General features: G+C 39.1%; 1 protein-coding gene across 2 annotated transcripts in view; it reads left to right on the forward strand.

The window, feature by feature from the left end:
• Positions 1–16,100, forward strand: part of LOC141351091 (rho GTPase-activating protein 45-like) — a 36,264-nt gene extending 20,164 nt beyond the window's left edge. For both annotated transcript variants that reach the window (XM_073857448.1, XM_073857451.1), the window contains exons 12-23: positions 1–112; positions 336–526; positions 722–837; positions 1,109–1,210; positions 3,954–4,052; positions 4,139–4,302; positions 4,560–4,748; positions 4,879–5,016; positions 10,124–10,359; positions 10,842–11,055; positions 11,942–11,993; positions 14,444–16,100. The exon at positions 1–112 is cut by the window's left edge and continues 26 nt beyond it. In XM_073857448.1, the coding sequence (XP_073713549.1) occupies positions 1–112; positions 336–526; positions 722–837; positions 1,109–1,210; positions 3,954–4,052; positions 4,139–4,302; positions 4,560–4,748; positions 4,879–5,016; positions 10,124–10,359; positions 10,842–11,055; positions 11,942–11,993; positions 14,444–14,703 (1,873 nt within the window). In that variant the 3' untranslated portion in view covers positions 14,704–16,100. The remainder of the gene's footprint in view (positions 113–335; positions 527–721; positions 838–1,108; positions 1,211–3,953; positions 4,053–4,138; positions 4,303–4,559; positions 4,749–4,878; positions 5,017–10,123; positions 10,360–10,841; positions 11,056–11,941; positions 11,994–14,443) is intronic.
• Positions 16,101–16,167: the final 67 nt, after the last annotated feature.

The raw sequence follows: 16,167 nt of genomic DNA on the forward strand, positions 1-16,167 counted from the left end.
CACCTGCATAGCTGATGCAACGACTCAACATCAGGAACTGGAGGACATGAAGGTGAATGTGTTAAAACAGATCCAGGAACTCATCAAACAGACCGATCAGATCTTACGAGCGGTAAGACCGAGATGAGTTTACATCACACGCCTGAAGATCATGTATGTTACTTTATTATCTTGATAACATGACTGAAACTGTCAGCAGCCAAGATCACAATCTGTTTTTAAAACTCAAGTGAAGTTGACAGTTCTAGATATTGGCATTGATAACCAGCACCTGTGGGTAAACACCGCAAACTATACAAATGGTTTAATTCATTCTGTTGATTCTCTTTGTCCAGTGCACAATCTCATACTATCAGACGATGCATGTGCAGACAGCAGCACTGCCGGTTCATTTCCAGACGCTGTGTGAAAGCTGTAAGCTGTATGATCCGGCTCAACAGTACGCCGCATACGTCAAAAACCTGCAGCTCAGGCCAGAAGTCCCAGTACAATACCAGTTTGAGAAGTATTCTGCATCCAGCCACCAGTAAGACATCTGCTTATTATAACAGAATGCAGATTCTGTGCAGTACATACACAATGATGTGCACTTTTCAACTTGTAAACAAAAAACACTGTTTTGCATTAAATATTTAGTTTTGTGTAAAATGGCTGATGTCTTAAATTTATTATTTTCATTTGTTTTAAATCTGTAACGATAAACAATTTTTACTCCATTCAGACCTACTCGGACCCGGAACAACAGCCTCTGTAGAGAAAACAGCTCTGATGCTCCACCCATTCCAGAAGGGGCGGGGCTGGTAGAAGGGGGCGTGGTTAAACAAAGACGTGGTCAAGGTCTGTGTCAATTACAAACATTAAATAATAAAATGTTGCGAATAAATATTATTATTTTCAAAAAAAAAATCTTAAGTTAAATAATAATGTTAGAAATGTCCCAAGCAGACCAAGTTCAATAGTTATATGTAATATAAGCCAAAAACAGATAGTATGCCTAATATAGATTAAAGATGTGTGGAGACAATTTTATATGTTTTAGATATTTTTAGAGACTAAAAGAATAATTATAGTAGATAATTTGAAGTCTGATGTGTTGCTGTGTTCACAGGCAGAGATCACCAGCAGGCTCATAAGTCCTGGCCATCCACACTGAGTGACACAGACAGTATTGGGCCAGGGAGTGGACTTGGCTCTCCAACATCCAGCACAGGTGACCAACATAACTGACACGTGCAGAACTGACTCATGGAGAGCTGACACACGGAGAACTGACACGCGTAGAACTGACATGCACAGAACTGACTCATGTAGAACTGACACGCGTAGAACTGACACACAGAGAACAGACATGTGCAGAACTGACACACGCAGAATTGACAGATGGAGAACTGATATGCGCAGAACTGACACACAGAGAACTGACATGCATAGAACTAAGACAGGCAGAACTCACACGCGAAGAACTCGCACGCGAAGAACTGACACACGCAGAACTGACACACAGAGAACTGACATGCAAAGAAATGATACATGCAGAACTGACAGATGGATAACTGACACGCACAGAACTGACACACAGAGAACAGACATAAGGAGAACTGACACACTGACATGTGCAGAACCATTTACATCTACATTTAGTTAAATGCCTGACACTTTTATTTACTAACTGACTCATGGAGAGCTGACACACAAAGAACTGACACGCATAGAACTGACATGCGCAGAACTGACTCATGGAGAACTGACATGCATAGAACTAACACATAAATAATTGACAAATGGAGAACTGACACATGCACACTTGACAGATGGAGAACTGATATGCGCAGAACTGACACGTTTAGAACTAAGACAGGCAGAATTGACACACAGAGTACTGACACCAGAGAAACGACACGCGCAGAACTGACACACAGAGAAAAGACACACAGAGAACTGACACGCGCAGAACCAACACACACAAAACTGACAGATGAAGAACTGACACACGCAGAAATGACACACAGAGAACTGACACGCACAGAACTGACACACAGAGATAGACATACAGAGAACTGAAACAGAGAACTGACAGATGAATAACTGACACGCGCAGAACTGACACACGGAGAACAGACATACAGAGAACTGACACACTGACATGTGCAGAACCATTTACATCTACATTTATGTAAATGCCTGACACTTTTATTTACTAACTGACTCATGGAGAGCTGACACAGAAAGAACTGACACACGTAGAACTGACATGCACAGAACTGACTCGTGGAGAACTGACAAGCATAGAACTGACACACGGAGAACAGACATGTGCAGAACTGACACACACAGAATTAACAGATGGAGAACCGATATGCGCAGAACTGATACACAGAGAACTGACACGCGTAGAACTAAGACAGGCAGAACTGACATACAGAGAACAGATACGTGCAGAACTGACACACAGACAACTGACATGGGAAGAAATTATACATGCAGAACTGACAAGCGCAGAACTGACACACGAAGAAAAGACAAACAGAGAACTGACACGCGCAGAACCGACACACACAAAACTGACAGATGAAGAACTGACACGCACAGAACTGACACACAGAGATAGACATACAGAGAACTGAAACAGAGAACTGACAGATGAATAACTGACACATGCACACTTGACAGATGGAGAACTGATATGTGCAGAACTGACACGATTAGAACTAAGACAGGCAGAATTGACACACAGAGTACTGACACCAAAGAAACGACACGCGCAGAACTGACACACAGAGAAAAGACACACAGAGAACTGACACGCGCAGAACCAACACACACAAAACTGACAGATGAAGAACTGACACACGCAGAATTGACACACAGAGAACTGACACGCACAGAACTGACACACAGAGATAGACATACGGAGAACTGAAACAGAGAACTGACAGATGGATAACTGACAGATGAAGACCTGACATGCGCAGAACTGACACATGGAGAACTGACACGCACAGAACTGACACACAGAGAACAGACATACGGAGAACTGACACACTGACAAGTGCAGAACCATTTACATCTACATTTATGTAAATGCCTGACACTTTTATTTACTAATTGACTCATGGAGAGTTGACACACAAAGAACTGACATGCGTTGAACTGATATGCACAGAACTGACATGCGCAGAACTGACTCATGAAGAACTGACTCATGAAGAACTGACACGCATAGAACTAACACATGAATAATTGACAGATGGAGAACTGACACACGCACAATTGACAGATGGAGAACTGATATGCGCAGAACTGACGCACGGAGAACTGACACGCGTAGAACTAAGACAGGCAGAACTGACACACAGATAACAGACACGTGACGTGCAGAACTGAGGCTGAGAACTGAAACGCGAAGAAATGACACGTGCAGAACTGACAAGCGCAGAACTGACACACGAAGAAAAGACACACAGAGAACTGACACGCGCAGAACCGACACACACAAAACTGACAGATGAAGAACTGACTTGCGCAGAACTGACACACAGAGAACTGACACGCACAGAACTGACACATGGAGATGGACATATGGAGAACTGAAACAGAGAACTGACAGATGGATAACTGACACACGCAGAACTAACACATGCAGAACTGACAGATGGATAACTGACAGGCACATAACTGACACACAGAGAACAGACATACGGAGAACTGACACGGGCAGAACCATTTACATCTACATTTATGTAAATGCCTGACACTTTTATTTAAAGCGTCACACAGTGCATTACACCGTATACATTTTCCAGCATGTGTGTTCCCTGGGATTGATCCCACAACCTTTTTGCTGCTATGAAATGCTCTACCAATGAGTTGCAGGCACTGACACACATCAGTACAGTAATAAAATATTTGATGATGTACGATATTGTATTGATATTGTATTGTTTTGGTTACAGGAGACATCTCGAAACCTTCGAGGCCAGTGTCTGCCACCACTTTGTCATCCAATGAAGACTTAGAAGATAGAGACAGTGCCATGACTCCATTTGTACAAAGTGAGAGACAGATCTCACACTTATATAAAAAGCCTTATACCCAAACATCTAAACAAAGTAAATATCTGTGTTTTTATTGTGTTTAGGTATTAATGGCATCGAGCCTGAAAGCGCAGCCCCTACCGGACCTTTCAGAAATGTGGGATTATCAAAAGCTGCAAAAACGCATCGACTGCGCAAACTGCGAACACCCTCGAAGTGCAGAGAATGTGACAGCTATGTTTATTTCCAGGGTGCAGAATGTGAGGAGGTGAGAGACAACCCATCTCTATGTTTAGATATTAAAACTGGTTGCTTTATATATTGTTGAGATGATCGGATGAATATAAATATAACATTGATCTTAGCATTTTCAGCGATCACGTAATTCTGTTCTGATTTTAGGATTTGATATGTAATATCAAGGAATTATAGTTAAAAAAAAAAGTATTATTAAGCTTGTTACTGTACATTAATGAAAGTTTAAGTGAGATTATTGTTATAATATGATGATATGTTGTGTGTCAGTGTTTTCTGGCGTGTCATAAGAAGTGTTTAGAGTCGCTGGCGATTCAGTGCGGTCATAAGAAACTTCAGGGTCGTCTGCAGTTGTTCGGCCGTGATTTCTCTCACGTCCTGCAGGGTGATGATGATGGTGTACCCTTCATTATCCGAAAATGCATCACAGAGATCGAGAGGAGAGCGCTTGGAATGAAAGTAAGATGTTTTCTTTTGAATTATTTGTGTGATTTTTTTTATGTTTCTTAATGCAAGTTGAATGAATGAATCACTGTTTGTTTATAGAGAATCATTAGTGTATAAATGTCATGTGTCTATGTGTCTACAGGGGATCTATCGTGTGAATGGAGTCAAGACTCGTGTAGAGAAGTTATGTCAGGCATTTGAGAACGGTAAAGAGCTGGTGGAGCTTTCACAGGCGTCTCCACATGACATCAGCAATGTGTTAAAACTCTACCTCAGACAGGTGAGATACATCACATACAATATAAAGGAAAAGTGTCAGCTACTATGTGTGCTACTGTACTACAGACAAAGATCTGAAGCATTTATAAACAAACACCTGAGATAAATGTGCAAGTGAAAGATATGAAACATGCCGCTAAACCAGTATGAATCATTTTCATGCTGGTTTATGTTTGGTTAATGTTTGTCTAGATTTGCGGTTTTCACTGGGGGTGTGGGGGGGCAAGATTTTTGAAAGGGGGGCATTTGCGAGTTTACACCAAAAATCAAGGCAAGTCTATATTAGACTTTAATACTGTCTGCAACCATGTGCGCAGGGGACCGGACGGAGAACACATCCCAGCCCACTTTATCCACCATTCTCATCTATATTCTCTGATTTGTTACTTAGGTTTGAGAACTAACAATCAGCCAACTGAGCGTATGAAGCAATCATTTCTCATGCTTACGCGTGACATGTCTGCTGGGTCATAATCTGTCTTGTCAGTGTATCTCAATTAGCTTATTTATTGCAATTTTAATGATCCATAAGTTTTGATAACAAATCAAATGTTGAAAGTGATACATTTTGAAATGTCATGCCAAATATTGGCTCATTTTTGATTTCATGAGAGCTACACATTCCAAAAAAAGTTGGGACAGGTAGCAATAAGAGGCCAGAAAAGTTAAATGTACATATAAGGAACAGCTGAAGGAGGACCAATGTTTAGGAATAGGAATGTTGTCCCATTCTTGTCTAAAACAGGCTTCTAGTTGCTCAACTGTCTTAGGTCTTCTTTGTCGCATCTTAATCTTTATGATGCGCCAAATGTTTTCTATGGGTGAAAGATCTGGACTGCAGGCTGGCCATTTCAGCACTCAGATCCTTCTTCTCGCAGTCTTGACGTTGTAATTGGTGCAGTATGTGGTTTGGCATTGTCATGTTGGAAAATGCAAGGTCATCCCTGAAAGAGACGACGTCTGAATGGAATCAAATGTGTCTAGAACTTGGATAAACATTTCAGCATTGATGGTGTCTTTCCAGATGTGTATCATGCAACCACAAACCATCAGAGATGCAGGCTTCTGAACTGAGCGCTAATAACAACTTGGGTTGTCATTGTCCTCTTTAGTCCGGATGAAATGGCATCCCAGTTTTCCAAAAAGAACTTCAAATTTAGATTCGTCTGACCACAGAACAGTTTTCCACTTTGCCACAGTCCATTTTAAATGAGCCTTGCCCAGAGAAAACGCCTGCGCTTCTGTGTCATGTTTAGATATGGCTTCTTTTTTGACCAATAGAGTTTTAGCTGGCAACGGCGAATGACACGGTGGATTGTGTTTTCTGGAAGTATTCCTGAGTCCATGTTGTGATTTCCATTACAGTATCATTCCTTAATGTGATGCAGTGCCGTCTAGGGCTCGAAGATCACGGGCATCCGGTATGGTTTTCCAGCCTTGACCCTTACGCACAGAGATTGTTCCAGATTCTCTGAATCTTTGGATGATACTATGCACTGTAGATGATTATATATTCAAACTCTTTGCAATTTTTCTCAGAGAAACTTAGAAAACAATTTTTCGCCACATCATTGGGGGAATTGGTGATTCTCTGCCCATCTTGAATTGACACTGCCACTCTGACAGGCTTTTTTATACCCAATCATGTTGCCAATTGACCCAATAAGTTGCAAATTAGTTTTTAAACGGTTCCTTGTATGTACATTTACATTTTCTGGCCTCTTGTTGCTACCTGTCCCAGCTTTTTTTGGAATGTGTGGCTCTCATGGGGTCCAGGGTGAGCCAGTGTTTGGCATGGCATTTCAGGGTGTCTCACTTTCAACATTTGATGTGTTGTTTATATTCTATTGGGAATAAAATATAAGTTTATGATATTTCTAAATTATTCCATTCCCTTTTTACTCACAATTTCTACAGTGGCCCAACTTTTTCTGATTTGGGGTTGTAAAATAAAACATAATAATAATATGAAACAATTATATTTATAATAATATAGCTGCAAGCAGCAATTGCGGGGCCAAGCACCTTCAGCGCAATGAGCACCCAAAGCACAGCAAAAACCACACGACGCAGCAAATGCGCAAACCGCAGAAAGCGCGCAATACAGAGCCCTACCCGAAGCAAAGCAAATGCAGAGCAGGACCACTGCAGTGCGGAGCGACAACAGTAAAGATGGCAAAAATATAACACGTGTGGAAAACCAGACAGGTCGAGAAGGACGTGTTAAAGGAAACGCAAAAGGAAATCTCAATAAGTGAAAGTAAGAGCTGGGATTCGAACCCATGATCTCAAGTTCCCAAAGCACAGCACTAACCGCACGCGCCACTGAGTAAACGATTAAACCACTGAGTTGGTGTGTCCAAGCTATAGAATCGAGATTTAGAGCTGTAAACATTGATATCCAGCAATTACCAAACGTGCAGAAATGACAACAGAGAGCACAAATAACTGAAATAAAATATATTGAATGAAAATCACAAAACTTAAGTGAGAAAAAAAGTGAAGACAAAAACCACCGCACATGGGATTCGAACCCATGAACTCTGGTTCCCAAAGCACAGCAGTTACTGCATGCGCCACTGAGTAAACGATTAAACCACTGAGTTGGTGTGTCCAAGCTATAGAATAGAGATTTAGAGCTGTAAACATTGATATCCAGCAATTACCAAAAGTGCAGAAATGACAACAGAGAGCACAAATAACTGAAATACAATGTATAGTATGAACATCACAAAACATAAGTGAGAAAAAAGTTAAGACAAAATATCACTGCACATGGGACTTGAACCCATGACCTCAGAATCTCATGGCATGTGGTTAACCAGATGCGCAACTCGGTTAACACAGCTCAAATGGCAGCAAAAAACAGCTTAGGCGCTGCAAGGATTGACATATGCCAATCAACACAGATGCAGAACTGACAGTGCAGAGCAGAACTAACAGAAATACAATGTATATGAGAATCAAAAAGCTCAAGTGAGATTGAAGACAAGAAGATCATTCTGTATAGTAATGCTATACAATGTAATATACAGTCACATTAATTTACTATGACAAATAGACAACGTCACAGGCACGGTCAACTTTGGAGTGGTATTTCTAAGAAAGAGAACAGAATATCAAAAATCTGTTCAGTCATTTCTGTGCGGATTGCTCCAAACATTATACGAGCAGTACCTGGCATAAAATAAACAAAATTTGTAAAAGGAGTAGCGAAAAAATCATCTACCATATGCTTTACAATAACACATGAACAGAATGTTGGAAAATGACAAACGAGGTATCGTTGCAATCGGCATAAACCAGTAAATACAATTTCACAAATAAATTAATATCAGACAAAGTATTCAGAAGTTATAAGCAGTTCCATAAGAACTGTTATAGTTTATAACCCCTAGGTGGCGCTGTACTCTGACTTCCCAGGTACCTTCAGGACATCATGTCGAAGCTCCTTACTAATTTTTGCGTGGATATGTCCAATTGTTCAAAAAATATAACAAATTATGTGAAATTTCAAAATGGCGGACAGGCGGTTCGGTCAAACCCGGCATAATACACATCGACAGATGCGGCATGAGGTAAGCAATCCATAGACATCAAGATCATAATTTTCTGACAAACAGTTCAGAAGTTATGGGCAAAAATAGCCTATTTTATTATCTCATGACCCATAGGTGGCGCTGTCACCAAATTTGGCATGGACCCCAAGTTCATGGTCCACATGAAGTGTACCAAATTTCATTTCGATTGATCAAAGAATGACCGAGCTACAGCTTCAGAACCATTTTTGCGTCAACCTCGTTAAGTTTGCGCATTTATTACTTTTGAACAAAGATAAATATCAAAATTCTGTTCGGTCATTTCTGTGCGGCTCACTCCAAAGTTCACCTGTGCCAAATTTCATAACAATTGAACCAAATTTGAAGGAGGAGTAGCAAATAAACGGAATACTGTATATTTCAAAATGGCCACTACTGTAATGGGTGGAGTTTTACTGTAAGGCATTAAAAACAACAAGCGTGAGGAGAGCAATCACGTGTACTAAGTAGAATTTTCATAGATCAAGCGGATCAACAGTTATAACCATTTGTACATTGAATTTTTGCACTGCTGGTGGTGCTATAGAGTTAGTACTAGAGACCCCATTTTTGGTCACATGACTTTTTAAGACCACCACTACAACTGTGCCAAATTTCATCATTTTCCTATGTACGGTTCATAGGGCTGCCATAGACGCCTATGGCTAAGAAGAAGAAGATGCAGAATAATAATAATACTGACAATTCCAATAGGTGTCACAGCACCTTCGGTGCTTGACCCCTAAAAATAGCGCCCAAAATAACCCCCAATTCTTTCATAGATTTTGTATAATAGGTGGCCTTTAAGGACAAGCGAAGGCCTTTTAAAACATATTTTCCATTACAACATATCTGGTGACGCTGGCTTGCAAGCTTAAAATTCACCAACACTTTTGATCCACTCAAAATGCTTTGCTACGTGGACTTTCAATGAAAGTGTTTTACTGTAGACAGTGTTGGGGGTAACGCATTACAAGTAACATGCATTACGTAATAATATTACTTTCTGAAGTAACAAGTGAAGTAACGCATTACTTTTTAAATGTACACATTAATATTTTAGTTACTTTTTTAAAAAAGTAATGCAAGTTACTTTTTTAATTTAATTAATTTGTTTAAAAAGATTATGTACTGAATTAAGTTAAACGTAGTCACATTATGCACTCTACACGCCTGTGTGGGAACAGTTTGAGTCAGAAAAGAGATGGCAGGCCAGAGCTCAAAATTTTTGTGACGAAATATGCAGAACTTTTCAGTCATAAAACACCTACAAGGCCTGAAAGAGATCAAGCCTCAGCCAAGAAAAAGTAACTAAAAAGTAACGTAAGCATTACTTTCCATGAAAGGTAACTAACGCAATTAGTTACTTTTTTTAAAGTAACTAATATTGTAATGCATTACTTTTAAAAGTAACTTTCCCCAACACTGACTGTAGATGTGTTTGCAGTCTTTAGTAATAGACATGAGCCACGGAATATTTTTATAATAGACCCATGTTGTGGATCAGCATGATTTTTTTTCTTCGATCAGCTTCCAGAACCCATCATGCCGTTTCGTATGTATCATGAGCTGATGGGTTTAGCAAAGGAAAGTCTGATCTCAAACACAGAGGCAGGCGAGGGGCTGAAGGGGCCAGAGATTGTTGATCGTGGGTCAGAAACAGAAGCAGAAGTGTTGACCCTGGTGGAGAAACTCAGAGATCTGCTGAAACGGCTGCCACAAGCTAACATCGCTATACTGAACTACATCATACAACACCTGCGCAGGTAAGAAACAGCGCTTCCTAACCGACTGCTATCAGAAATGTCAAAGACAAATAAAATGCTATAAAATCATTATACATGGATATGTATAAATTGTCATTTACCCAAACTGCAGGTCCTTACCCTACAAAAACGTGTATGTGGGGCTCACATGAGGTACAGAGTGGGCTCAAAATTGGCATCTTATCTGTGACCTAGTTAGTACCCACATGGGTAATCCCAGGTGGGCTCCCTATTTGCTTCCAGTTGGGACATTAATAGGAAACGTGTCCATGGGCTCAAAATAGGCTACACAAGGGACTTAATCATAGATGTGTATATTTGATAAAAACAAATTAACACATGTGGGGCCACCATGAAAACTGAGGACAAAATTAGCTGGGTCCCAGTTGGGTAGCCCCACAGGGGTTTGTCAGCTGGGAAAGGTTAAGACGTTTGTCATAGTTTGCTGTATAATGTCAGTATTGTTGATTTGTGTCTTTCAGAGTGTCTGAATTGGAGCAGGATAACAAAATGAGTGTGAGTAATTTGGGTATCGTGTTTGGACCAACACTGATGAGACCCAAACCCACCGGAGCGACGGTGTCTCTCTCATCTCTAGTGGATTATCCACACCAGGCTCGAATCGTTGAGGCTCTGATCATCTTCCAGCATAACATCTTCATCTCTGCTGATAGATCGTCATCTTCAGTCAGCCAGGTCTGCAAAAACTCATTCATAAAGAAGATAAAAAGCAATAAACCCACAACATTAACACACATTATTGTGTTTTCACATATAGTTCATTTTAAAAGAACCAAACCCAGTTCACTTAAAGTGAAACAGAAAAGGGACTAGGCGAATGTGAACTCAGTCCTTTTGGTGTTCACAATATAGTGGACTCAAAAGAGGACCCAGTTCTTTTTTGGTCCTTTTCAGAACTGAAGTGATCTCAGACCCTTTCTTGTTCACATCACAACTTCATAAAAACTCAGACCACAGCTTTCTGTGCAGCAGTTTATTTTGATACAATGTCAAAACCACACGTGAAACGGACCGGAACCTCATTGATTTCACATGTCAAAAAGAAATCGAACCACAAAAGAACCCAAAAGCGAACCATACTCAGACCACCTCCAGAAGTGGTCTGGGTTCGGTTCGCTTTTGGTTCCTTTTAGGGGGGTCTGAGATCACTTGGTTTGTTCAAATATACACCCTGAATTGCTCTGAGAGCGTTTGGAGGGCTCAAACGAACTAGGTGTGAAAACAAACACATTTATCTTCCTCAGAATGTCTTATCTGGCTTTACCTATGACATGAGTTTTCATCTAAGTCTGATTTTGACTAGCCAATAAACTTTGTCATTTCTTTGTCACTTACTTTTTAGAATGTGTAGACAGTGTTGTACTAAAGTCTGAGTCAAGGTCAACACCAGCGATCAACTGTCGAGTCCATGTCAAGACTTTATCTGGACTCAGATTTGACTTGATCTTTGGTCTTTACTTGAACTTGAGTTTGACTCAATTACAACACTGTGTGTAGGTTTCTATAAGTGAGATTAGTGTGGTTTTATTTACAGCTTATTGTTTATTTCTCCGTCATGCAGGATCATGAGGCTGGATCTCATGAAGAAGAGAACAGACCAGATGTAGAATGTGGTGAGATAAAACTTCTGCACATGCTCAGTGTGACACTTCTTCTGCACATGCTCAATGGGACACTTCTTCTGCACATGCTCAGTGTGACACTTCTTCTGCACATGCTCAGTGTGACACTTCTTCTGCACATGCTCAGTGTGACACTTCTTCTGCTCATGCTCAGTGTGACACTTCTTCTGCTCATGCTCAGTGTGACACTTCTTCTGCACATGCTCAGTGTGACACTTCTTCTGCTCATGCTCAGTGTGACACTTCTTCTGCACATGCTCAGTGTGACACTTCTTCTGCTCATGCTCAGAGTCACACTTCTTCTGCACATGCTCAGTGTGACACTTCTTCTGCACATGCTCAGTGGTTGTTTCTGAAACAGAAGGCTGCATCCTTCAGAGGGCACATTTGTAGACTGCATACAGCATCTTATTTCAAAATAGTAACAATTCTAAAGTTTACTATTATTCTTGGTTAATCTTAAATTGTTGTAATATGCTTATGACTTACGAATGTAATGCTTAGTTAACTGAAATAAACCAGGCTTGATGACGTATGAAGCCTGCATGTGCGATCTCCGGAGGATGCAGCCTTTCATTTGAGAAAAAGCCTGGGGCGCGTTATCAAAACAACGATGTATCTTGCTGCTGAAACACCATAGTACGATGCATAATTGGAGAAACTAGCTACATAGTCAAGACGATTTCCTGAAAACTTAGTAACTTTGTCGCACATTCGTCATTTGAACTATGTTGCTTCAACAATATAGTTGATGTCGTCACGTGGATTGACCACTTAATCTGTTCAAATGGATGTACGTTATTTAAAGCAATAATCTGGCATTAAATCGATTTGAATTCATCTGTTCAAATCGATTTAATGCCAGATTACTGCTTTAAATTTCGAACATTGCATCGGAAGATTTTGTTATCGTGATTTAGTTCTCTATTGTGCACAAGTACCTTCTTACATCACTCCTCCCAGGGATTCCCCAGGGTCATAAACCCCTTAGGGCTCCATGCATGCAAACTTTTCAAAAACAGCGCTTTAATTCTGTTTACAAACTAAAAGTCGTAAAATGGACTGTACATATTTATAATGATGGATATAGAAGGCACTTCATGTTTGCTTATTTTGTTCAAAAGCATAATCAATGCCAGTCTACAAGTCATAATAACAAGGAACTACACTTCTAACCTCAGCTCGACAGCCACACAAGTTTGCGATGTAGTTTGCGGATGTTCGTTTGAACTATGGTGTCATGAAACACCAAATCGTTGAACTATGTTAGTAATGACGGAACGTGCAATATTAGTTGGCAAACTATGCTTTTGGGAAACACAACCCTGTGTGACACTTCTTCTGCACATGCTCAATGTGACACTTCTTCAGCACATATTATTAAAGGCAGGGTGCATGATCTCTGAAAGCCAATGTTGATGTTTGAAATCACCTAAACAAACACACCCCTACCCTAATAGAATCTGGACCTTCTTTTGATAGACACACCCCACACATACGCAACCCAGGCACAGATATTAGTTAGTATTAGTGTTTTGATAGAACTCCCTTTTCCAAAGTGTTTTTCAAAACTCATGCACCCCGTCTTTAAAAGTAGTGGTCCCATATTAATAAAAACTTCTATTCTTAATGCAGGCCAAATGTTTGAAATATGCTTTTATTTGACATAATGTCTTGAAACAGACTTATTTTATTTAATATATTTTTTTTAAATATTGCCAAGGTTTATTTACTTATAAACTTATTACGTATAAATACATTTCACATAAAACACAATTTGGCAGGTATACGAGACAATTTTGAGATAAATTATATTATAATATATAGAAAGTGTATATTATATACACTTTATAAAAATTATATAGAATTATATTATTTTGAGTTATATTAGATCGATTGCTAGATTATAGATTCTTTATTCACCCCAATGCGATATTTACAAAATCCAGCAGTAGCCACAAACTTAATAGTATGTAGCCCTAATCTGACGGTAATTGTTTCTAATAAGCGTGTCTGTAAAAATGCATTTGCATGCCTCCTCCGTAATAAAACTCATGCATTCGGATGAAGATAAATTTGGGGTGGATGTGTGAGTTTATAATTCGAAACAGCAGGAAATGAGCTGCACGTGTGGTTAATTACATGAATATTCACTTTATTATATGTATATGGAATATGGTTGTGTAATTGAATACATTTAAAATTGTAAAACACTGACATTCTGGATTTGGATGGCAATAAAATCACAGACTACCTTACATCCCCATGAGAAACAATTACCATCCGAATAGGGCTTATGATACTATTAATATAATAAAAAGAATATAATAAAGACATGCAATATACTGTAGATAAAAAGAAAATTATTTTGAGTTTTATAAAAATTGTAACATTTGTTATCTCCTATCAAGTATTGTGTTTGATTTCTGAATGTTCCTCAGGTGACTCGCTGGGATCTTCAGGTTCTCATGAGCGTTGCCCAGATTCAGACTCTGATGGGGAGGAACTAATCGAAGGAGGAACACAGCGCCCCCCTCTGCTCAGTCAGGAGAGTGAGACCAGCACTGATGAAGACCAGTTGAGTCCCAGAGTGAGTCTGGACCTGAGCGGATTCGTACCAGAGACCATCCCAGAACAGACCACTGGTACTGACTCGCAGTCAGATCATACAGAAGACCCTGAACAGCTCTCAGATCAGTGAGCTTAAACGATAGTTCACCAAAAATAAAAGTTCTCTCATTATTTACTCACCCTCATGTTGTTATTACCATTATTTATCAGAAGAAGATATTTTTGACGGTATCCATTGACTTCCATAGTATTTGTTTTTCCAACTATGAAAGTCAAAGCCAATATCATTTATCAAAATATCTTCTTATAAATAATAAAGAGACAACATGAGGATGAATAACTTAATTTTTTTGGTGAATTATCCCTTTAATGTGTCATGACTTTGAAGAGAGGGGATTGTTTATTTTATATCTATTTTTTATGCTTTTGGGCCATTTTTGCCATTATTAGATAAACAGTATAGGAGAGGATAAGAAAGTATAGGGTGGAGAGAGGGATACGGGGATTTCGTCAAAGGACCTCGAGGCGGGATTTGAACTCGGGTTGCAGAAAGTCCATCTGCTCCATATGTCAGAGTAGCGCCCAATACATCGTCGGCTTCAACATTTATTTTATATCTATTAATGAATGAATAAAAGTTCAGAGAAGTAACATCAGATTAGATGTGTATTAGACTGAGGACAGAAAAAAAGGGACAGTTCACCCCAAAAATGTATCTTCTACTTATCATCATTTAATCATTACAAAACCCATCTGACTTATATTTAAGGTTATGTTTTTATAAAGGAAGCTCTGTGTTATTTATTCATTTACACACTTTCTATGTTTTCATGGTTTTACATCAACTAAAATGTCTGAATGAGACCAACATGTTGAGTACATTATACTGTAGAGTGTTTGGGAGATGAGATGTAGCTGATGATGGAGGATATTTCTGTTTATATTCTCAGAAAAAGATTTCAATGCACTAGTCTATAAAGAAAGAGAATGATGTTCATTTCAACACATAAAGTAATATTGCAAAGAATGTCACATACAAGAACAACAAAAATATACGTTTATTATTTAATAACGTCTTAAGGTGATTTACTGTATTGTAAATATGAAACGTTTTTTGCAGAAAGACCCCCATCTTTTTTTTGATACATTAACATTAAAAAGCTCAGAGAATTTGTATAAATATTTGTTTTATGTTAGCACTGGATGAGATCTAATGAAATCGCTTTACTGATGTGTGGTGAATGTTTATGAGTCTCACACTGCTGGTCAGTGTGATGTTTGAATGGTTAATACACAACTAGTTGTTCAGAAAGAAAGAGATTGTTGAGTGTCATCGGGATATCATTTCACCTGTTAACATTTCTTGTCTGTACATTTCACCGATGCAGGAGGGTTGAATATTAGTTCTGTAACTGTATTAACAACCCTGTGACTGCATGACTGCTTACTTAACACAATATTCATATTTACATATAATGTAAATATATTTTCTGAAACAAAAATATTCAATAAAATATTTAGAGAATGGTTGCGTTTTTGCTGTTTTGCTTTTCATTAACACATAAAAATATTAACAAAAATCTCATTTATTTAG

Source organism: Misgurnus anguillicaudatus, chromosome 2 (assembly GCF_027580225.2).
Source record: "Misgurnus anguillicaudatus chromosome 2, ASM2758022v2, whole genome shotgun sequence".
NCBI lineage: Eukaryota > Metazoa > Chordata > Actinopteri > Cypriniformes > Cobitidae > Misgurnus > Misgurnus anguillicaudatus.